This window comes from Diplotaxodon limnothrissa, linkage group LG11, assembly GCF_057381915.1.
Source record: "Diplotaxodon limnothrissa isolate DT_005_m linkage group LG11, D_limnothrissa_male_GT1.1, whole genome shotgun sequence".
NCBI lineage: Eukaryota > Metazoa > Chordata > Actinopteri > Cichliformes > Cichlidae > Diplotaxodon > Diplotaxodon limnothrissa.
This window is the reverse complement of record NC_140606.1, coordinates 18609931-18633078: the sequence shown is the minus strand read 5'-3', so window position 1 is coordinate 18633078 and position 23148 is coordinate 18609931. Positions and strand designations below refer to the sequence as shown.

The following is a 23148-nucleotide window of genomic DNA, read 5'->3' as shown; positions in this document are numbered from 1 at the left end:
TGAAGATTACAGTTCAACTAAAATTAATGCAACTGTGTGAAATGAATTTGCAATCTAGTTGCATTTGAAATGGTTGCATTAAAGATGGGGAACAGGTCTACAATCACTGGCACTCGGTTGCTTCTTACTAAAGCAAGCGAGCACCAAACGGGACTTTGGTACAAAGATGGCAATAAAAAGGTGGTAAGATGGCGTTTGTCAGCCATCAGTTTGCGATTAAATGGGATCAAGTAGGCAGTTACATTTAGTCTAAATTGGTGAACATCGTAAATCTGTTGCCATCTACATACACATACATTTACACTAAACATATTATTAACACTGTAACTACTTACATTCAGAGTCCAGCCACAGCCTCTTACACTTGAAATAGAAGTTCCGAAATTCCTCCTCAAATAGTGACGTAGTTGCTGCAGGATGGTGATTTCATTGCATTTCATTAAAGATGTATGCTGTGCATTCCACCCTGTAAAAAGAACAGTTCCTTAAAAAACTAAAATTACTGTGACATTCATCCTCAACAATGAGTGGATGTAAACTTCTGACCACAACTGTACTGGGGCTATAAACCAGAATACAGGCAGTGGGTAACCAGTCCAGTCGAATCTTCTCTTGCAATTAGACATCTTGCAGAGATGTTGCATATCCTGGCAGACTTACTTAGACTGATTTCAAGTGAGCCTGTAGATTGTAAATGGTAAAGCGCTTTACTGGGTCCTAAGGACCCCAAAGTGCTTTACACTATACACAATCATCCACCCATTCACACACTGGTGATGGTAAGCTACAGTGTAGCCACAGCCGCCCTGGGGCGCACTGACAGAGGCGAGGCTGCCGGACACTGACCACCACCAGTAGGCAACGGGTGAAGTGTCTTGCCCAAGGACACAACGACCGAGACTGTCCAAGCCGGGGCTCGAACCGGCAACCTTCCGATTACAAGACGAACGCCCAACTCTTGAGCCACGATCGCCCCTGATTGTATCAGTCTGTGTTTATAAATTAGATGCTAATTATTTGCAAGACTTTGCTAATCTGTCTGAGAGTGACTGTAATAAGTCCAAGTTGGACCACAGTCGTTAGAAACAGGTTGACTACCATCAAATAACCATTGCAATTAGCTAGCGATTAAAAGTGGTCACCTAGAAGTTGAATATTTTGCACACTGGGATAATTGTAGAAAAATATTAAATGGGTAATTTCAGTAATGTCATGAAAACAAAAACAAGGAGCCAAATAAGAAACTGTAATAGCAGAAAGAAAGTTTTTGTAATAAGCAGAAAATGCACTTTTGTCTGCTGTATTTTTCCAGTGTGCAGACTACGGACGTAATCACTCACAACAACGCTGAGCCTTTCTTCCTCAGAGTAATTTTTATGTTTGCATTCACTGCCAGATGTACGTCTTTTCCTGCCTCACGCAGCAGCAGACCTCTTCACATTTCAGCATTTCAAATACTATTGATTGGCTGAGCTGAACTGCAATCTGTGCCATCTGATTTGGCACAGACTCAACTTAACGCTGAACGTCAGTCAACAATCAATCTAAAATAAGGAAAGCAAGACATGCTCAACCTGCCATGTCTGTTTGTTCAAAATGAATAGTGCCCATGCTGTTTGAGATCCAAGCATTATTTAAAAAATGTAAATTTCCCTTCGGCATAAAATTGCTAAGTTGAACAATAATTGCTCCGTTTTTTCCACATTCATTAAAGTCTCGTGGAAAAATCCAAATGTAATTACATGTGCTGTTACTGTTGGAAGCTCATTTCAGTTTCTCTGCAGGTTTTTCCGTGCCTCCAGCAAGTGCTCTGATTGTTTAGAAGAATCCATTAAAACAACAGAAATACATTTTTGAACTGATGAACAGGCCCAGTCATTTTAAGTACTACTTTTCCCCTGATGTGATTTTACAAAGACACAGTCGTCATAGGCCCATTTCACCATTGATTCAAAGTATTTCAAAATAATTCTAGGGGTCATTGGTCATTGTCATCATTCCTGTCCTACCTGACAAAATGAATGTGCCAGTTCAAAGCTTCATGTTGGGATATTGGCTGTCATCTGTAGGTTTTTTTGTTAATAGAGTTGTGGCCCAGGAGCAAACCTTTGGCTGTCTAACAATGAGTATTCCTCCACATCGAAAACTAAAAACACACTGGAAAAAACCCTTTTGATTTGGTTAACTTGATCTGCTGTTACATTCGCCTTTATTAAACTTTGATTATGGTTTTGTTAACTAATTGAGCCTGTAAATTCTGTCACTTTACGTTTAAGTACATAATCCAAGACCAGCACACACATAAGGAATCCCTGCAGAGAGCACTGACTACATCTAAAAGAGACAATATATCCTACGTCTACCAATTAAAGCAAACTGATTGGTGTTGACTTCCAATTGATAGAAATTATCGAAAAGAAAATGACCTCTTGTTTTTACCACATCTGCATGTCTCTTCTCATATTCCTCCCACCCTTGTCTCGTCTGGTTAAATACTTCAGGAACTACCTAGTTGCCCCCAGCTTCCCAAGGCAGACCTAGTTAAGAAAACACAGGAAGGGGATATATCCCAAATGGGCCAATGATTAGCAGATGTGTGTTGCCTGTCCCTGGATAAACCTCGAGAAGGGTCAGCCCGAGGTTTATGGCTTTAGATTCTCGCTGTTAGTCACAGATGCAGCGTAATAAAGTGTAGAGCTCACAGGAGCAGTTTACAGCATTATGATCAGCGCTGGCTTCTCTCCATGAGCCTCACAATCCATTCATATGAAAGACACGTGGCGTTCTACGTTTAGCATATTTTTAAACATAAACCCCAGTTTCCATGTTTTAGTGGAAGTCTTGATACATTTACAGTCTTACAGCCCATGTTTTTTTCTTATTTCTGTTATTACCGTGTGTCTCTGGTGTTTGTTTCAGGGTGGTCCAGGCATACGAGGAGCCAGAGGAGACAGAGGCGAGCCAGGAGTGACGGTTTGTAAAATGCTCTTAAATTCTGGGACACTATTGTCCTGCTACAGTCTTGAACATTTACTGTATTTCACACGGTTAAGGCATGAAAAATGTTCCACAGTGGGAAAGCAGAATTGCTGCATGAGTTAAAAATAATGTTGAGACTGGATTTTGCCAGACGAAATTTTGGTGTGTTGTGGCAAGGAGCAGGTGGGAAATGGCTGCGAGTACGGCAGCCAGCATAAATGGGCATAATTTCTGTGATTTTTACAGAGGGATAAATTGAGCCTTGAACTTTGAAATATGTTTCTTGGATGACATCTGACCCCTTTAGTAGAGCCTTATGATTTCACCTGTCACAGTTCAGTCAGACTGAAGTCTGCATGAACGAAATGAAGGTGGATCAGTTTGCAAAAGCCAGTGAGTTTGTCTCTCACAGTGTAATAAATTTAAATGGATGCCCGGATCATTTGTTTATTTTTGTGTGGTATTCTGCACGTGGTGGTCCACACCAGTGGGTCCAAGAACAAAGCAACCATCGCCTTCTGTTTAATGACACATTCAGTGATGAAAGTGTAAAATATCGGACTTTGAAAGAGTTTCAACAGCATTCAGGTTACATACCCGTAGTTTAAAGGAAGCTGATATTTGCAAGGGTATATCTCACTTGTCTAGTTTACCTCCACTCGCAGCCATCCTGACTGACTGTAATGTTTGGATCTGCTCTGGTTTTGGTATGGTCGTCTGTTCCAAACTTTTACTAAACATCCAGCTGCAGCAGTCGCTACAGATCCTGATCCTGGTGGAAATTTCTCTGAACAAAAACTCCCATGAGTGAAATTTAATCTTAGAAAAAAGTTCTGACGCTTTTTCTTCTTTGAAGGAGGCGACATTGGTGCTGCAGCTTGTGTTGAAAACCACACTACTGTCAGTCAGGGAAATAAGGTTGTATATCGCAACCATATGTCCCACTTTTTTACCTCACCGACAGCACGTCAAGTGCGACACATGAAGTGTCCCACAAAAAAAACCCCCAAACAACATATAGTCAGTAATGACTGTATGTGATGTGTTTCATGGGTGCAATGGACTACCTAGTGCAAGTAGTCCATTGTGTTAGCTATGAAGAGAGATGTGGATTTCTGTACTGCAGGCACACACACACACACAGTAGAGGATATTAATATACAGTGCTGTGCAAAGGTCTCGATTCACCCCTTATTTCTTCAGATTTTGTTTCCAAGGAGCCAGACTGAAGTGCTATTTTTTCACAACACATTCTCACTCCCAAAGCATAACATTTTACGCTAGGTGACAAATCGTCAATATGTTACACTTCCGGGCACCCAACACATCCCTAGATTACGAGATCGGAAAAAATGAGGAAACATGAGAACCATTTGGAATGAATCCACACATGTACATTCATTTTACTTAAATCACTTTGGAAAACACTATTAAAGTTTAGACTTAGAGACTTAGAGAGCTGTTAAGTGCTGGTTAAGGTTAGGGATAAGGTTAGGGCTGGAGTACATGGCTGGAACATGTATTACAACAGGATCATTCTACTGGAGTTCATCCATAACCCGGCACGTAGCATACGCAGACGGTCACCTTTCGCGTTCCTTAGGAACGCCGTGGGACTTGACCAATCAAAATTATATTAGGCCTCGGTAGTGAGAGCGGGCTATTTTTTCAGAGGAATTTTTACAAACTCTAGTTTTGCCTTCTATACTGTATTTACATGTATGTTTGCATGTGTTTCAATAACTTATTGCACTTTTTCCCTGTTTTTCTGGCAAAATATAAAGAAATGATTGGTGGATGAAGACTTTCCCACAGTACCGTATTCCTGCTCGATCAGTCTTACACCATTCGTACATCTGTGTCATCAGTATGCTCCTCCCTGAACTCATCTTTATTCAGTGCTACTAATTCATTTTAGTGAATTACATATTACAGGATAACGGTGGATAAAACGCAAAATAAATTATTCTTTTTGCAAAATAAACCTTAAAGTGATTTACTTTGGTGCAATATTTTTATGAGAATAATATTAAGTTAAATATGAGATAAAAAACAACAACATTTCTCTCTGTTTGTTTTTATTTCCTTTCCACTCATGTATATCTGATCCATGCTTTATTTTGATCATGTGCATGGATAAGGCAGCCCTGACCCAACAACCTCTAAGGCTGAACTTTAAAATAATAAATACAGCTGGAGCAACGATTACTTTGGCTACTGCTGCCGCTCGGCCAACAAGCCACAAATACTGCAAATCAGTCGTGGTTTGTAGGAATTTCTCTTTTCTGTCTCCTGTTTGTGAACTCGGTTTGTAATCCACATACACCAATGAAATGAGCTGCAAAGACCTGACTTCAGATGGATGGCAACCATCTAAACCTGATGGACATCATGCTGAATTGGCACAAAAAATCTCTTAAACATTCTTTGGAGATTAAATTGATCAAAAATGTGTAGAACGATCTGAACAGAAGCAGCGATCGTGTCCGTTTTTATATTTAGTAAAGCTATAAAGCGCTCACGCTCTTTTTAGCCTTGTTTATGAAAATGAGCCTCTGAGCCCGGTTCAGGCCAGTTCCTTTATCGACGGTTAAATTGATGTAAAAGGCTGTCGTGCCTTTAAATGACATTTTTTATTGCTGACTATGCAGTCGTGTTCTGCACTCTTAAATTTTGCCATTCCAGATTCTGGAGAGTGAGGAGGTCACAAAAACATTTTTATCCTCAGGGGGTCAGACTAAAGAACCACAGGGTTTATCTTTCTCACCAATCTGTGTTACTATATGTAACTTAAAGTTGCAACTTTGGTTCCACGTGGTGTTTTTCACAGGGACCTCAAGGGCCCGTAGGAGAAGTTGGCCCTTCTGGACCCCCAGGGCAACCTGGTCCTCAAGGACCCAACGGACTCTCCATTCAGGGGCCTCCGGTAAGACTTTACTGGCGTAAAGGTGGATTTTTCCACAATTGCTTTAGCGTTGAAACTCGCACAACTTCCTGTAATAACAAAAATAAAACTTTGGGATCAAGTAACATATAAAGTTTTGTCATTCTCAAGCAGCACTTTCACTGAATTATGATAACCGGTCACTGGACGTGTGCTTTTTGCAGTTTGTTCCCATCTTTCTTCAGCAAGTTCAGAAATGTGTGCAATTATGACTGCACTTGATATTAAGCTGTCTACCACCTGCCATTGTGAACTGACAAATGTTGACATATGCCTCAAATAGACTTCCAGACATTTCTCGGATCTTGCCCAAAGAAATGTTATTAAGATAACTGATGTTGGCTTTTCCAGTCCGTGGCTATCACGAGGCCCACGAGTCCAGCCCAGCCGCAGTGACATTGTTTGTTTTACAGGGAGCTCTTGGGGAGAAAGGAGAGAGAGGAGAGATCGGCCCTTCCGGACCAATGGTAAGAACATTTCCCAAAAATGGTCACTGTTGTAAAACATAGCAGTAAAGTGTGTTTACTGATGCCCTACATTTACTGTCTGATTCCCTACATTACAAAGTACAACACGGAGAGGGAATTACTTTCCACCCTGCCTGAAATACAATGTTTTCCTCCTGTGTTTCTGTCTTACTTATAGGAGCTAAGTACTACTAAGTATACCCAGCTCTGTGTGTGTGTGTGTGTGTGTGTGTGTGTGTGTGTGTGTGTGTGTGCAGAATTGAAATGAATCCTACATCTAATAAAAGGTGCCCTGGACCTGTACGCTCACAGAAGTGAGACGTGTTACTCTATAAAAGCATATTTCTGTGTTTTCATTTGATTTTTTACAATTATTTTTCTTGTTTCCTTGATACTTTCGGCCGTTCTTACTAAGGCTGACATGGACTCGGTGTGTTATTTCTGATTAACTTTAGCAGATAACTTAGTTAGGGATAAATAAAATGTTTTACCAAAATGATTAGCTCACCAGTACATATCTAATGTGATAGATAAAATGCACTGGACTGAAAAAAATCCAAAATGACTTGCCTGTGTAGCCAATATTGGTGACATGTTTGCCAGGCCAGTGCTGACAGGGCAAATTATTGGTTTGTTTAGAACTACTGTGGCTTCATTTGATCAGTTGTAGACACAGTTGTTGTGTTGCTCCTGATCATTTCATAATTACACTATGTAAATGAGCGGGAGAGAAGGGAGGGGGGAGAGAAGTGTGATTAACTCTGATTCACTTGTTACAGTGGCCTTCTTCAGGGAGGTGGACACATTATAGCAGCTCTTGAAGGTGATGTTTTGAAACAAAGATAAATGTCCAAGTGTGACGATCTCAGCAACGTTTCCTCAGACTCAGCTTTAATTGTCATTGAAATATGTGACATGATACAAATGAAACAGTGCTTTACAGTAAGCCTCAGTATACGCAGCATTCTACTGAACAATAGGTAAAACAGCTGAAATAAATTTAATAAATACTCAAATAAATGTAAACCTAAGTACTGAAATAACTAAATATAAATAACAGATCTTATAAATTACTATATGGGACAGTGTGTGGCAGGGAACAGCAGCAACTCAAGGAGGTCAGTGCATGGGCCAGGGTAACGGCAAGGGCTGAACTTGCTGCTCTTGTGGGTGTTTCCGGTTTAATACCTGCCAAATGTGGTCCAAAGGAAAAAAGGTTAGCCTGGTCTGATGACATCATGTAGACGAGGCATGGCTTGAGGCTCTGGGCAATATTCTGCTGGAAAACTTTATCTGGATGTTACTTTTGCTTGTACCTAAACACATAACCCCCAGTTTCATTACAGAGGTACACCCTGACAGCTGTAGGGTGTCGACTTGGCCACCTTATTTCCCTGATCTCAGTCAGGCTGAGCATCTGTGGGATGGGCTGGAATAACATGTCAGATCCAAATTACAGGACTGGAAGGATCTGGTCTTAATGCTAGTGGTTGGTGGGTTTTAGTGTGTGGGGGTGTGTTTTAGCAGTCTACACATGCACATGGTCATGATGCAGTCTAATGGAATCAGTGAGATGTGAATAATCATCACAGGCGTCTCGATTATTCTGCACTGAACCAATCCAAAGTAATACTGAATTAATTTAATGGTGTTCTACTGGGAGCCCTGGACATCAGCAAAGACACAGTCATTGTTTCAGTAGCTGTGTACCAGGAGACGCTTATTTTTCAAGGAAGAATATGTCACTTTTGTGCTTCTTTTAATGTATCTGTATTATAATAAATCTCTATTTAATCAGATTCAGGTTAGGTCATTGTGGAAGGTCATAGGCCCAAACCACTAATATACAATGTCTCCATCACTTCAGAGGACATTACTTTTACTGCCCCCCCCAAAAAACCTCACCCTACTACAACCTTGGATCAAGTTTGCACCATAAAATTTAATGCTATGGTATAAAGACTTTGGTATTTAGCCTCCAAAGGGAAATAAGTCTTAAGAATGTGACTATGTAAACAGATTTATTTCCCCAGCAAAGGTAATATACACGCACCACTCCTGAAAACAGAGCTAATCAGGCTAATTAAGTGAAAACAACTGTGAGGGTGAGTAATGGGTGTGTAAGCTGAGCTGGAGTCTGAATCTCTGCTGTTTTGCAGCTAGACTGGTTAAATATTAAATGAATCACTTACCTGTAGGAGTCTGCAGAGACTTTCACTGTTGTAGAAGTGCTTCTTGACAGACCGTTTTTCTAATTTTTTCAAGTTTGTTTTTCTGTTTTTAGCTGATAAATAAAATAATACCTGGTGATGTGCATGCATTTCAGTGAACGAAGGTTTGCTGAATTTACTTTGTTTGAAAGCGAAGAAAACGGAAGGCGTAAAAGTTCTGTCTCACTTCCTCACACTTGTTCGCACTGAGCTAAAGCAGCTCCTGACGCAGCACTATCCTCGCCGCTCTGTGCAGGCCCGCCTGTTGTAGAAATGGTTAGTTTTTAAATGAACTGGAACAAGAACACAGATAACGCCTGCAGGCTTCTGACTGGGAGACTGAGAAAATCCATTGACATTTGAAGTGGCCAAGTACGGAGCCCCCCAGGGGACATGGGAGAAAAAAAAATTACGGAGGGAAAAAAAAAATTAGGGAGGAAAAAAAAAATTTGGGAGAAAAAAAAAAATTAAGACGGACTTTTGCGAGATCTCGCAAAAGTATTGCGAGATCTCGCAAAACTCCAACAATGGCGGCAGCTACTTAGTTGTAATATTACTCTTTCTGGGTCACAAAATACACTTTTAAGATATTTTGAGGCGTGAATGTAGTTGTGTAAACGTCAGATACCTGCTCGGTTTACAAGACATCACATATTTGCAAAAGTGCTCCGACGTTTTTGGAGATCTGACGCCCACTAGCTCGAAGCTAACGGGAGGTCGAGACCTACTACAGCCGAGAGGAACACCGCTTTCCCGGCACATCGTGCCTCGACCTCCCGGTCGGCTTCGAGCTGGCGGCCACTAGCTCGAAGCTAACGGGAAGTCGAGACCTACTACAGCCGGGAGGAACACCGCTTTCCCGGCACATCGTGCCTCGACCTCCCGGTCGGCTTCGAGCTGGCGGCCACTAGCTCGAAGCTAACGGGAAGTCGAGACCTACTACAGCCGGGAGGAACACCGCTTTCCCGGCACATCGTGCCTCGACCTCCCGGTCGGTTTCGAGCTGGCGGCCTCCGAAGAATGCGGCTAAAACTTTTGCGAGCGCTCGCAATACTTTTGCGAGCGCTCGCAATACTTTTGCGAGATCTCGCAAAAGTCCGTCTTAATTTTTTTTTTCTCCCTAATTTTTTTTTTTTTCCTCCGTAATTTTTTTTTCTCCCATGTCCCCTGGGGGGCTCCGTAGCCAAGAACCCTTTCAGGCGTGTAGTATTTATCTGGATGCATCAGCTTTGGTTGAAGAAAAGAAAATGTGTTTCAACGCATTTGAGATGGAGTATTGATATAATATATGAGTGTCATTTATTAGCACATGGACTAACATCTAGAGGCCTTCTGTCTTGTGTCTTTGCAAACCATATCTCCAGACGTTTACGGGGATAAGCATCTATGAAGCGCCTTGAGGCGACTTTTGTTGTGATTTGGCGCTATATAAATAAAATTGAATTGAATTGAATAAGAACGTTTCAGAGAATAATTTGATAAAAGTTAAACTTAAATTCATTACAACAGCTGCACTCGAGCTGACAGTGCCAAGGTTTTGATTTTGAGAGATGGCTTCAGCACAGAGCAAAAAGAAAGGAGCAGTCTTATATTTTATTTATTTTTTTTACATCGCTGAGCACAATTTGTTACAGTCACTGTTCCCATCTTCCCCCTGATCGTGTCACACTCGTACATTGATCTGCAGAGCACACAGGCTCCATGTTTGGACGGTCGTTTTCTAATGGTTTCCTTCGACAGTTGAATCAGCCGATTTTGTTCGGTACTGTAAGAATGATTAAATAATTAATAATTCTCAGTGGTCAAGTAAAGCCTGGGTAGTCAAGCTAATGGCACTCGACATCTTTGCACACAACAGGATATTTAACATAAGAACTCTTTTTAATTTTGCACTTATAATAAAGCTTGATTGAATGGGAGTGCTGGATTGTCTCCGACCCAGCGCTCTGAGTACATTTTGTATTTGTCTCATTTTAGATTTGTGATTAGTTCATGTGTCATTCCTATTTAGCTTTTAGTTGAGGTTAAAGGCAGTCATTATTTATTGTTTCCTTGGTTTCTGTATTTGGGTTCTTATATTGTTCATCACGTGTTAGGCCTGTTAAACTTGTGTTGTCATGTCTAGTTTCAGTGTTTCCGGTTTTATTTTGAAGGAGTTGAGTGTTCTTGGTTCACTGTATTTAGTTTCACTTCCCCTGTCCTGTCATTAGGCTCATGTCTTGCCTTTTGCCTTTTGTTTGCAGTTATTTTGCCAGCTCAATAAACGGCTCATTTTTGGTTATTCAAGTCACGTTTCACGTTTTGTTTCGTCTGCATTTGGGTCCACGTTTCACTCTACACGCAGCCAGCCCTGCTGATTGTGACAATTTTAATTCACCTGCATTTCAATGCCCAACAAATTGCAAATTTTCATTTTCTGAAAGAATTTGAAAATGTTTTCTATTTGTCCCCCCAAAAAATGTTTGTTTCTATTAGTTTCATTTTCAGAAGCGCAGCGAAACGTTAGCCACTCTCAGGAGGCGAGAACAACTAGTCTCCCAACGAGCTCACGGAGAGCTTCAGCAGTCCTCGATGCGGCACTATCTAGCGATCTCTGTGCCTGCATAGCCCTATTAATAAAAGCTGGCAGTGCTGCCCTGTGCTGCACTATGTTACTGAGTAATAATGTGTTTTGTCACAGCAAGGAATATGAATGGGTGTGTGTGTGGCTCAGTGGGGGAATAATGTAGCTTCCAGGGCCCTGTTGTAATATACGAGGGACCACAGAGAGTATCACAACTCTAAAGCATCAATTACCTCAGTCTCTCTCTCTCCCTCTCGCCCTCGCTCTGTTTCTTCCTGCAGTAAATACAATGTAACCTTGTCGTCAGCATCCCCTCCACCTCTGTTTCAATTTGACAATGAAAAATGCAGCTGCATTGAAGAGCGGCGACTGTGTGTTTGTGTACGTAGCCGTCTCTCTCATCTCTCGCTTTCATTTTGTTTATCGCGCGCATGTGAGGTTTTGTTATCGACTAATAATTTTGGTTTTGTCTGAGAGAGGGATGCGGGTTGTTTTGGTATAGGCAATAATTTCAAATTGGTCTCATTCTTGATCTTGTGCGGATATATACGGTTGCCCCACATGACCCCCTCATCTCAGTCCTTTATCTGCCGGACACCATGGAAATTTACAGCTGTGCATTTCCGTGTGTGTGTAAATCCCGAGGCTAATGTATTGAATCAGAATCACTCGCACACTCCAATTATTAATTTCTTTGGCCTGCCTGTTCATTTTATTCTCAGGGTGTTGTGAATTATGCAGCATTTATCAAGAAACAAAAGAATATTTTAATATTTTATGATCAAACACTGAATATTTTATAGTTAGACTATAACTGAAACTTGAAGCTTTTTTTCTTAAAAGTGGTTTTAAAAAAATCGGTACAGGTAGAGAAGTTCAGAAAACTGTTCCAAGTTTGACTTGACTGAAAGATTTCTTCAACTGCTCTCCAAAAAAAGAAACCAAAAAAACTAAATGGGACAATGGAAAATATGAATAAGTATGCAATACCATTATATCCAAATTAATTAAACTCTATATTAAATGTAATAATACAAAAACAGCCTATTTAATGTTGAAACTGACATTTTATGTGTTTTCAACACGTATGCTCAATTTGAATGTTATACAGGGAACTCCTTCAAAGGAAAGTCAAGACAAAAGCAAAATAATAATAAAAATAAAGACTCTCTAGTTCTCTACAAAAAAAAACCCACATGGTGTATTAACTCAGAGCTAATTGGGTTAAATAGTGGCATTATTATAAGGGCGGAGGAGGGCGGTGCCCCATCAGTAAAACAGAGCAATCTAAATTTGCAGTTTGAGTATTTTATCTTGCACAGTATATGATATCTTTAAAAGATTAAATTAAAGCCAGTAATAAACAGCTGTGATCTTCATGGCCTCAGACAGTGTTGTATTATAAACACAGCACAGTTCTGTCCTGGAAATCACTGCATGTGGTCAGGAGGACATCCTAAAGCCTGTCCGAGAACAGAGTTAATCACTATCCACAAATGCAAGCTGAAACTCGATCATGCAGAGCAAAAAATGTATTGAAATAACATTTAGAAATGTTACTGTGCCTGAGCTAATTTCAGAGACTGAGGTAAAGTGGAAAACTGTCCTGTGGTTTCAAGTTTAAAAATGTTGAATTCTTCCTTGAAGTAAAGAATGTCTCATCCTCCGAGCTAAAGAGGATGTGGACCATCTAGACTGCAAATTTCTCTGATGGCGTATGGCGGGTTACATCAATGCATGTGACATGTGTATAGTTATCTTTTGTAAAGGCTAAACTTGTGCTGCCACCCAGATAATATAGTTTTGAGGAAAGGTTTGGCTTGTGAAAGCAGGAGATCGCAGGACACATGTACAGCTTATGACAGAGGGGGCGTGATAGTAAAACAGTACAGCTGCTAAACTGGACGTGTCACGCACATATTTTGGCATATTTACCATAAAAGAAACTCAGAAGTGTCGAGCAGCTGAAATCATTTTACTATAAAGCGAGAAATAAATGAGAAATTAGTCTTATCGCTTTTTTGAAAGAAAAGGTGATGCAGCGCACTTTTTATTTAACATTTAATATGTAGTGTTTGTGGATGTAGTGTTTAAATTATTGAATTATTATTTTTATTTACATTTTACATAGAGCCACGATACTTTCATAACATTTTTTTTGCTATAATTATTTTTCTTTTGCAGTTCGCTTTACTAACTTCGTCTTTAATGTCAACAATGGTTTCATCAGTCTTTGTGTTTTGTGCAGACGTGGAGGTTTGCCTCTCCGCTCCACGTGTTTCTTGAAGTTTGTCGATATCTGAGTGAAAGTTGCAGGGGAGGTATTATTGCAGATGTCATGGGAGAGTGCACATCAGGCAACATCTGAACAGCGGCACATCGTTAATCATATGAGGCCTGTCCTCCGCGACCCCGTCCTGTAATTTGTAGAACCTTTAACAGTGTTAACTGTCCTGTTTTATGAGCCCTCCACTAATACTGAAGTGCGGAGATAAATCACCTCAGCACGCAGTCCGTGGCTGCATTTTGGAATTGGCTGTGTGTGCATTGACCTGCGGAGAGGCGGATGAAGGGGAAATGGGGCAGGAGATGGAGCGGCGGGGTCGACTGCTGATATGAAGACTGTCTGTGCCCAGAGGGTTAAAAGCTGGTCCTTTTTATAAATCAGATTTATGTCCACTGCCGTCAAAGCATTGTTGAGCAAGATAGCAAATCCTCAGCTGTTCTGACCTTTAGTAGCACGTCTGTGCGTATTTTAATTATTATGAGACATTTATGGATAAAGACTTTCCTTGATATACTGTACGTGATTCGGCAGCTAAAACACTTTTTAAAAATTCACTGGGCTGCGATGGTGCAAAAAGAAGAAGAAGAAAGAAATTAAATGAATTCACAATTTTAAAGAAAATCTGATTTTGAAGGCTGATTTAAGTCCTTTGGTTTCCTGCTCATATCAGGTCAGCAACAACCAAGATGACTGCATGGAAATACTACAAATACATTTTCCTAATTATGATGAGATTCCTGCTGATGGACAATGATGCAACCTACACAAGCTGCCGATGATGTCACTGGCATTTATGAATCTGCGTTGTGCATTATGTGTTAATTACCGTTCGGTCATGTCATGTCTGATTTATGCATGGAGCAAGTGTCGTGTTCAGTCTCCAGGAAGTACTGGAGAATGTCTGTTGTTTAAAAAGATTTAATATGCTTCAGCAGTTGAAATTACAAGTTACAGCACTGGACCTCTCTGTGAAATCAGCCATCTGTCTTCACAGAAAGTATGACCCCGGATGGAGCCGTGCAGTTTTATACCCCAACAAAAACAAGTATTCTTCCGGAAGCGATGTGGTGGTCCGGCTGTTTCCCTACGAGTCTTCTCTCCGACCTCGTATCTGCTCCTTCCTGGAATAACAGAAACAGAAAAAGAAAACACCTCCCTGCGTAGCCTTGATTATAAATCTCTTACTGATTCTATTTATTATCTAAGTTCGGGATATTCTGTTCAGACTCCCTTGGCCCAGTAAATATCATCCTGAGTGTTAGCTAGTTATGATGTGTAAGCATGCTGCGAAAAAACCCTCTGGACTCTACGTCAATCACAATATTTCAATTCAGTCATAGCACTGAATGAAGCTTCCGACCTTCAAAACATGGAGCTCCAACTCTTTAATGATCCCATCACAATGTGCATATAAAAAACAGCTTAAATAATTTTAATCCTAACACCAGCTGATAGAAACAAATAAAAAGCTGGAACATCTTTCCCTCCTGGGCCCTTGCTCTTTGTTGTGATTAGTTTTTTTCAGGGACAGACATCTGTGTTCCTCAAGTTCTTCCATTTATTTGTCCGTTCCTTCACATCCATTCCCACAGTTTTAACAAAATCACTCCATGATTATGCCGACATTCGTGAGTTCTTACATTAATGCTGTTATTATTTCTTATATTGAAATAAGTTGTCACTGGTAAATTCAAAACCTGGTGTAAAAAAGTAGCTGGACATTGACAGTGCTGAAAAGCTGCGCGACATGCCGTGTGGTTAAGGTTTTAGGCAGGTTAGCATCAGTTTGGACCGTAGGGTTTCAGATTTGTTAGTGGTTGCTACGTAGCTATGGCGTAGTTTTCTCACTGAAGCATAAATCCTCAGTCAGTCTGTATTGCCACAGTAATTCAAACCCCTGTGTTTGTGTTTTTCTCAGGGAGTTCCCGGAGGTCCTGGCTCACCTGGTAGAGATGGTCCCCCAGGATCAAGGGTAAGATACTGACATGATGTTCAGCTTTGCTGGTTTGTGTTACGCTGCCTGATTTGTTGGTTGTTGGAAATGTAGAGTGTAGTGTACTGTCTATTGCATGCATTTGGTTAACTACAGTCTGAAATACAGTACATAGGTACATAGGGGTGGACGTTTTAATTTAATGGGGTGTAAAATACAATTCTGAAAGTGAACATCTAAATAAAAAAGGCACAATGGATGAGATCTGCAAAGATAAAACAGTAAAACAGCTGCATAATCACTCCGCTGTCATCACGAAAATATGCTCTAATACACTAAATAAGTTTTGAGGAAATATACATAGATTCATTAATATTCATGGCATTTCTTTGTAGTTTCTTTAATATGAAAATCAAAGTTTGCATTCAGTTAAATGAGTTAGATAAATAATACCATACAAAAGAAAGTGAAAACAGAGGCGTGTTTATTGAGAACGTTTTTTATGGTCCATTTCCAGCTTTGCACAGCGCCTTAATGTCCAGCTGCATTTCTCTGTTTAGTTTTATGTGTCTTCATAAAACCATGCATGTCTTCCCCCAGTTGTTCAGAGCTACATCACCCTGGTTTCATGTACAGCATTCACAGTATATGAGATCCAGCACTTTTAGGGCTCTGTGATACCAGCTGGTCTGTAGTTGATGCTGACAGCGGGATCAGGCCTTACAATGCTCAACTGCACTGTAAATACCAAAACAGAAACATAGCCAGAGGGTAATGTATCAGCAAGCAGAAAAAAGGAGGTTTATTCCAAATATGTAACATAGTCATGGAAGCCTGTTGTCCGTGTCTGGCTCCTGGAGAGGTGAAAGTCTTGCACTTCATCCATCTGCTGTCTCTTTTTTGGCCCACACATGCCCAAGCACTCATCCCCTCAGTGGTAGTTGTCAGAAGACGTCTTGCATAGTTTTCAGGCTTGTCATGTGGTTTCCTTGAGGATGCTTGCATGTTGGCCAGAGTTTCTTCTCACAGTGCCAGAGAGGTTTGGAGTTCATGAACTTTTAGAAGGAAAACAACCAACTTATATTATAATTTGGTTTAATTAAATCAGTCAGTGACATCTTTGTAAACTTAAACTTTTTTTACTTGATCTTTTTGCCACCTGAATTTAAATACAGTATTGAGAAAGTTCAGATTTGATTATCAGAAATTTTCTACAGAGTCAAACTGAATTCACAGTGAAGTTTCCACAAATTGTACAACTCATGCTGACTTAAAGTTGTGTTACACTCAGTACTTACTTATGTAGCACATGACTAGGGATGGGTATCGTTTAGGTTTTATCCGATACCAGTGCCAAATCGGTACTTTTGAAACGGTGCCGGTGCTTAAACGGTGCTCGAACCGGTGCTTAAAGAATGGAGAACACAAACTTTGTCCAAAAACCTCTCATGTTCAGCTGTTTTTTTTTGTAAAAAGATAACAATGTTAGCCTTTTCTGCAGCTATGTGGCATATATGGTATCACTCTTGGCTGGAAGCAGTGCTTAAACAATGGAAAAAACACAAACTTTGTCCAAAAACCTCTCATGTTTAACTGTTTCCCACTTTTTCTTTGGTCATTTTAGCCTTTTTGGCCAGGGTGAAGGGAGTATCTGCCATCAAACAAGAAGACAGCCGCATGTAGCTATGATGATGTTTGCTAGTTCACCTTACCTGCATTAATGTAATAACGTGGTTAGCCTACTCAACGTAAATTACACATGAACAACATTAAGCTACTCACGCAGAGAAGAACGGCTGCTGCATCATCATCCTCATCATTTCTGCTACACTGGCAGGGCTAGGGGCCAGGACTCTACTCTTCGGGTTGTTGGGGGATGTTGCTCCGGGTCCGATAACTGGCAACCCACCCGACGTGCACGGTGTGAGGTCTCGCAGCAAGCTATCAAATACGGCGCATTTCTCGGCTTTTAAAAAAAACGCTATGCGTCGCCAGCTGTTTAATCGGATTCTTGGTGTTACCTCCTTTGACAGTATCACAATATCACCTTAAAGCACTTGTTGCAGGCTGCTGAGTTTGCATATTTTGCTGTGAAGTACAGCCAGACTTTTGACCGCTTCGCCTTGGGCATTTTTAATCTGTAGCTCTGCTCTAACAGAACGTACGTACCTGGCCCCGCCTACTATCCTCGGAAACGTAAAATGATTGGCTAGAATCTAAAGTGTATCACAGCTCAGGAAAAAAAAGCACCGAAATAAAGCACCGAAATGTGCGCTGCTTTTCGGTCTGGTTACTACCGTTTATGTCACCGGACACCGGTACCCATCCCTACACATGACTTTTAAGATTTGTAATGTTGTCTCAAAGCAACATCACACTGTGTACTACTAGAAATGCCACTTTCACCAAAAACATTTATTAAGATCTGCAAGCATTTGTGCCTTTGGCCTTATGTTTTTGCTACACTTTCGCATGAATACAATAAATACTGTGGAAAAAATCTTGAGCCGTCCCTCATTCTTTATTTTTTGCTAGGAAAATGTGAAATGTATTGAAATGTGCAAATGTACATGGATATACAGTATTTAAGGCAAAAAAAGAGTTTGTATAAGTCTAACAAGCTTGACAAGCTTTACCTGAGCTGCACCTCATCTTTGGAACTTATTACCACTTCACCTTTGTCCACTACAATCTCTGACACAGTTCAAATCCCATCTTTTTCCATCAGAGTATCACTCACAAGCATCTTGTTTTATATGTTTTACAATCTTATTCTTCCTGGATTTGAAATCTCTTTTAATAATGTTCTTGTTAATTTTGTACTGAAAGGTGACCCTGAGTGGTTTGAAAAGCACAAACAAATACAGTTTATTATTATCGTGAATTTTAACATTTAACATGCTAACTAAGGCCTGTAGAGTCTGAAATGAAGCTCTTGGATTTTTTTTCTGCACACACTTACTGATGATCAGACATCCAAGTGCTTGATTTGCAGAACCTGACTGCTAGTTATGCTTTTCCCCACATTTCATCAAATCCATTTTAAGACAATTATGTCTTTTGTTCACATCTTTTTGTTTCAGCAATGCCTACCAGTGTTAACATGAATTTTTATAGAGGTTTCCAGATGATGTACAGGGAGTGCAGAATTATTAGGCAAGTTGTATTTTTGAGGAATAATTTTATTATTGAACAACAACCATGTTCTCAATGAACCCAAAAAACTCATTAATATCAAAGCTGAATGTTTTTGGAAGTAGTTTTTAGTTTGTTTTTAGTTTTAGCTATTTTAGGGGGATATCTGTGTGTGCAGGTGACTATTACTGTGCAGAATTATTAGGCAACTTAACAAAAAACAAATATATACCCATTTCAATTATTTATTTTTACCAGTGAAACCAATATAACATCTTCACATTCACAAATATACATCTCTGACATTCAAAAACAAAACAAAAACAAATCAGCGACCAATATAGCCACCTTTCTTTGCAAGGACACTCAAAAGCCTGCCATCCATGGATTCTGTCAGTGTTTTGATCTGTTCACCATCAACATTGCGTGCAGCAGCAACCACAGCCTCCCAGACACTGTTCAGAGAGGTGTACTGTTTTCCCTCCTTGTAAATCTCACATTTGATGATGGACCACAGGTTCTCAATGGGGTTCAGATCAGGTGAACAAGGAGGCCATGTCATTAGTTTTTCTTCTTTTATACCCTTTCTTGCCAGCCACGCTGTGGAGTACTTGGACGCGTGTGATGGAGCATTGTCCTGCATGAAAATCATGTTTTTCTTGAAGGATGCAGACTTCTTCCTGTACCACTGCTTGAAGAAGGTGTCTTCCAGAAACTGGCAGTAGGACTGGGAGTTCAGCTTGACTCCATCCTCAACCCGAAAAGGCCCCACAAGCTCATCTTTGATGATACCAGCCCAAACCAGTACTCCACCTCCACCTTGCTGGCGTCTGAGTCGGACTGGAGCTATCTGCCCTTTACCAATCCAGCCACGGGCCCATCCATCTGGCCCATCAAGACTCACTCTCATTTCATCAGTCCATAAAACCTTAGAAAAACCAGTCTTGAGATATTTCTAGGCCCAGTCTTGACGTTTCCGCTTGTGTGTCTTGTTCAGTGGTGGTCGTCTTTCAGCCTTTCTTACCTTGGCCATGTCTCTGAGTATTGCACACCTTGTGCTTTTGGGCACTCCAGTGATGTTGCAGCTCTGAAATATGGCCAAACTGGTGGCAAGTGGCATCTTGGCAGCTGCACGCTTGACTTTTCTCAGTTCATGGGCAGTTATTTGGCGCCTTGGTTTTTCCACACGCTTCTTGCGACCCTGTTGACTATTTTGAATGAAACGCTTGATTGTTCGATGATCACGCTTCAGAAGCTTTGCAATTTTGAGACTGCTGCATCCCTCTGCAAGATATCTCACTATTTTTGACTTTTCTGAGCCTGTCAAGTCCTTCTTTTGACCCATTTTGCCAAAGGAAAGGACGTTGCCTAATAATTATGCACACCTGATATAGGGTGTTGATGTCATTAGACCACACCCCTTCTCATTACAGAGATGCACATCACCTAATATGCTTAATTGGTAGTAGGCTTTCGAGCCTATACAGCTTGGAGTAAGACAACATGCATGAAGAGGATGATGTGGACAAAATACTCATTTGCCTAATAATTCTGCACTCCCTGCAAAGCACACGTGTGGAATGGACAAGACCAAAGAGCTGTCATGGAAACAATTGTAGAAGCGATTGTGGAAACATTATGCTTTGAAGCTGTTTTTCTGTTAAGGGAACAGGACCACCTCACAGCACTGAAGGGCTAAAGGACGGGGCCATGTACTGTAAAAATCTTCGATGGGAACCTCTTTCTGTTTGCTAGAACAGTGAAGATGAGTCATGGATTGGTCTTACACCATAACAGTAACTCAAAACATACCACCAAGGCAACAACTGGCCTAGCCAGTCCCCAGACCTCCATCCTATTAAACAAAATCTGTGGAGGGAGCTGAAGCTTTGAGTTGCCAAGCAGCAGCCAAGAAACCTAAAGGACTTTGAGGGTTTCTGTGAGGAGTAGTAGGCCAAAATCCTTCCTGAGATCTGTGTAAACCTGGTAACCAACTAAAAGAAATGTCTTACCACTGTGTTTGCCAACAAAGGTTTCTACTTTGGTATCAAATACTTATTTTATTAACTGATATGCAAATCAGTTTATAATTTTATTGTGCTTTTTCTGGATTATTGTTTGATATTCTGTCCATTAAACAGTGAAACTACCATAAAGCCATGAAGCCTGTTCATTTTCCCCACTGTAATGATGACTACTTGAGACAAAAATTGTAAATTTAGATTCATCGGTCCATAAAACCTGTTTCCACCGATTTTCAGTCCAATACTTGTGTAATTTGGCATACCTTAGCCTTTTCCTGTTTCCTCTCTCCTTCTTGACAGCCATCCTTCCATCGAGACCATTTTGATGAGGATTTGATGAACAGTAGATGGATGAATTGAAGGCCAGATGCATCCTCAGATTTTTTTTTTATTTTTTATTTTTTAAGGACTTCGAGATACTGTTCATCTGCTGTAGATAGTTTTTTAGGCTTGCCAGTTCTTCTGTCCACCACGTCTCCAGTTCCCTCAATTTTTGTTTTTTAGGACACATTGCACACCATCCTGATTATATGTCAGTTTTTAGGTAATAGGTCTATGGGAATTATCTCTTTGGTGCAAAATTGGTGCATATTTTATGGCCACTGAACTGTGTCATCTTGTTTGTTTTTTGTAGATTCAACTAAAGAAATTAGAAAGGGGTAGCTCAAGACTTTTGCACAGTACTGTAAGCACCTAAACAGTGTAAAAGCACCTAGCATCTGCATCATCAGCTGATGATGTGCCCGTTCCCTTTCCCTCTTTCCACTGCGTAGTCACTCTTGTGATATTTGTTCACTATGAGTGCACCATACAGATACTTGTAGAGCACCTCACGTAGCAGTACTGGATTGTGTGAAGGCTCTTAAGCGCTTAACTTGTGTGTAAGAAAGAACGTGATTTGAGAAACACAGCAGGTGTATCTGTCAGACTGTGCAGCAAATACAGTATAATGATGCGGGCATTTAGTAAAAGAGTCCAGGAAACTGTTGCAGGATCAGTAGCAGCACTTCTCAGCTGTCTTAGTACACTTAAGCCAGTGAACTTAATGCTGACAGGGATTTGTTCTTTTTTTTCCTATTTCTTTTTTTTTTCTGGACTCAGTTCTTTAATACTTTTAAAATATTAATGCTCAGTTTGATACCGCTTGACAGACTAATGTACATCATTTATATTAGAGTGTGCACCATATTGTAATATTTTTAAACGTTAAAGGCTCTGCAGAGCTGCTACAAATGTGGATCGAGAGTTGGCTTGTGTGTTCAAACGCTACGCTACAGACTGCATCCAACAACACTCTGACTGTAATGGAAAGATTTACAATCCAAAACACTGAGTCAGAATACGCTTGGTTTTTCACAGCTGACATTTTGGCTCATAGTAAAAGAAAAAACTGAAAAATTGCTGTTAACATAAATCATAAGAGTAAGCTAGCTAGCGAGCAAGAGCAACGCAAAGAAAGTAACACTGAAACTAAAGCAGCTGTGCTTCCAACGTATGTTTACTCAAAATGTCTTTACATCATCACCTCAACCTGCTAATTAGTAAAGTACAGTATTCAACTAACTGATGTCATAGTTGCCCTAAATTAACAGCATTATTAATTACTAGAATGTTTTTTCTGTTTCTGTAATGATCAGTATGTGCAAGCTCATTAATCAAAATAATAATTTTAATGCTATAATATAATTATTGTTGTCATCCATGAATATTCAAATTGACTGCTTTACAAAACGGCAGATAGATTAAATAATAACGCACATTATTATTATTTTTATTAAGATTTCAAATGAAAATCTTTACTTGCAGCTGAATATTATGCTTGATTAATTTCTGACTTCTCAGAGAACTCCAGTATGCCAGCTCAAATGTGGCTATAACAACATGAATTCAGGAATTTTTTTGTTTTAAAAGGTTTTTGACAGGTTTCTAAAATAACATAACATAATACTGTATATAAAGTTTTCTGAAGCTTCTTAACTAAGCGTATTTGCACTAAAAACAGATTATGAAACAGTTCAGGATTATAGCTGAAGCAATATATTGAATAATTTCCATCTACAGCTTTTTTCCTCTACCACTACCTACAGATGCTAGGTGTAAGTTCAAAAGGGCAGCTTTTACTTGAGGGGTTTAGTCTGCGAGCGACTGGTCCAACACAGCTAACAAAATGAGAATGAGTGTCAGAAACAAAGCCAGACACACACAGGCCGATTGACACAATAAAGGGATTACTGGACACTTGACACATTGCTCTAACGCTGTCTGGCAGAGGAAGATGGAAACTGCTTGAATACACTGAGGGGGAGCAATTAAACACAGGTGCAGTTCATTAGGGTGGAGCGCACATTCACAAAGGTAGGAAATGCACCAGAGCTGGAGGTATCTGAAACAACAGACACGGGGAGGTACAAAATCTAACTGGAAATTACAGATATAATCAACAGTGAAAAACATAATTTTGGAGCCCTGGTGGGATATCGCAATCACCAGCCTGCACTGTATCATACACTCAAGGAATACCGTGTTTACCAACCTAATTATTGAGTGTAATCGTGTTCAATTACTTTTCAGGAAGCAATTTTAGCTGCTCTCGATTGGAGAGGCGT

The 23148-nt window shown here is 40.3% G+C and overlaps 1 protein-coding gene across 1 annotated transcript in view; it reads left to right on the top strand.

Annotated features, from left to right (window-relative positions):
• col14a1a (collagen, type XIV, alpha 1a) overlaps nucleotides 1–23148 on the top strand; it is a 167076-nt gene that overhangs the window by 122587 nt on the left and 21341 nt on the right. Inside the window, exons 36-39 of the mRNA XM_085366286.1 lie at nucleotides 2920–2973; nucleotides 5810–5905; nucleotides 6337–6390; nucleotides 15369–15422. Of these exons, the coding sequence (XP_085222412.1) occupies nucleotides 2920–2973; nucleotides 5810–5905; nucleotides 6337–6390; nucleotides 15369–15422 (258 nt within the window). The remainder of the gene's footprint in view (nucleotides 1–2919; nucleotides 2974–5809; nucleotides 5906–6336; nucleotides 6391–15368; nucleotides 15423–23148) is intronic.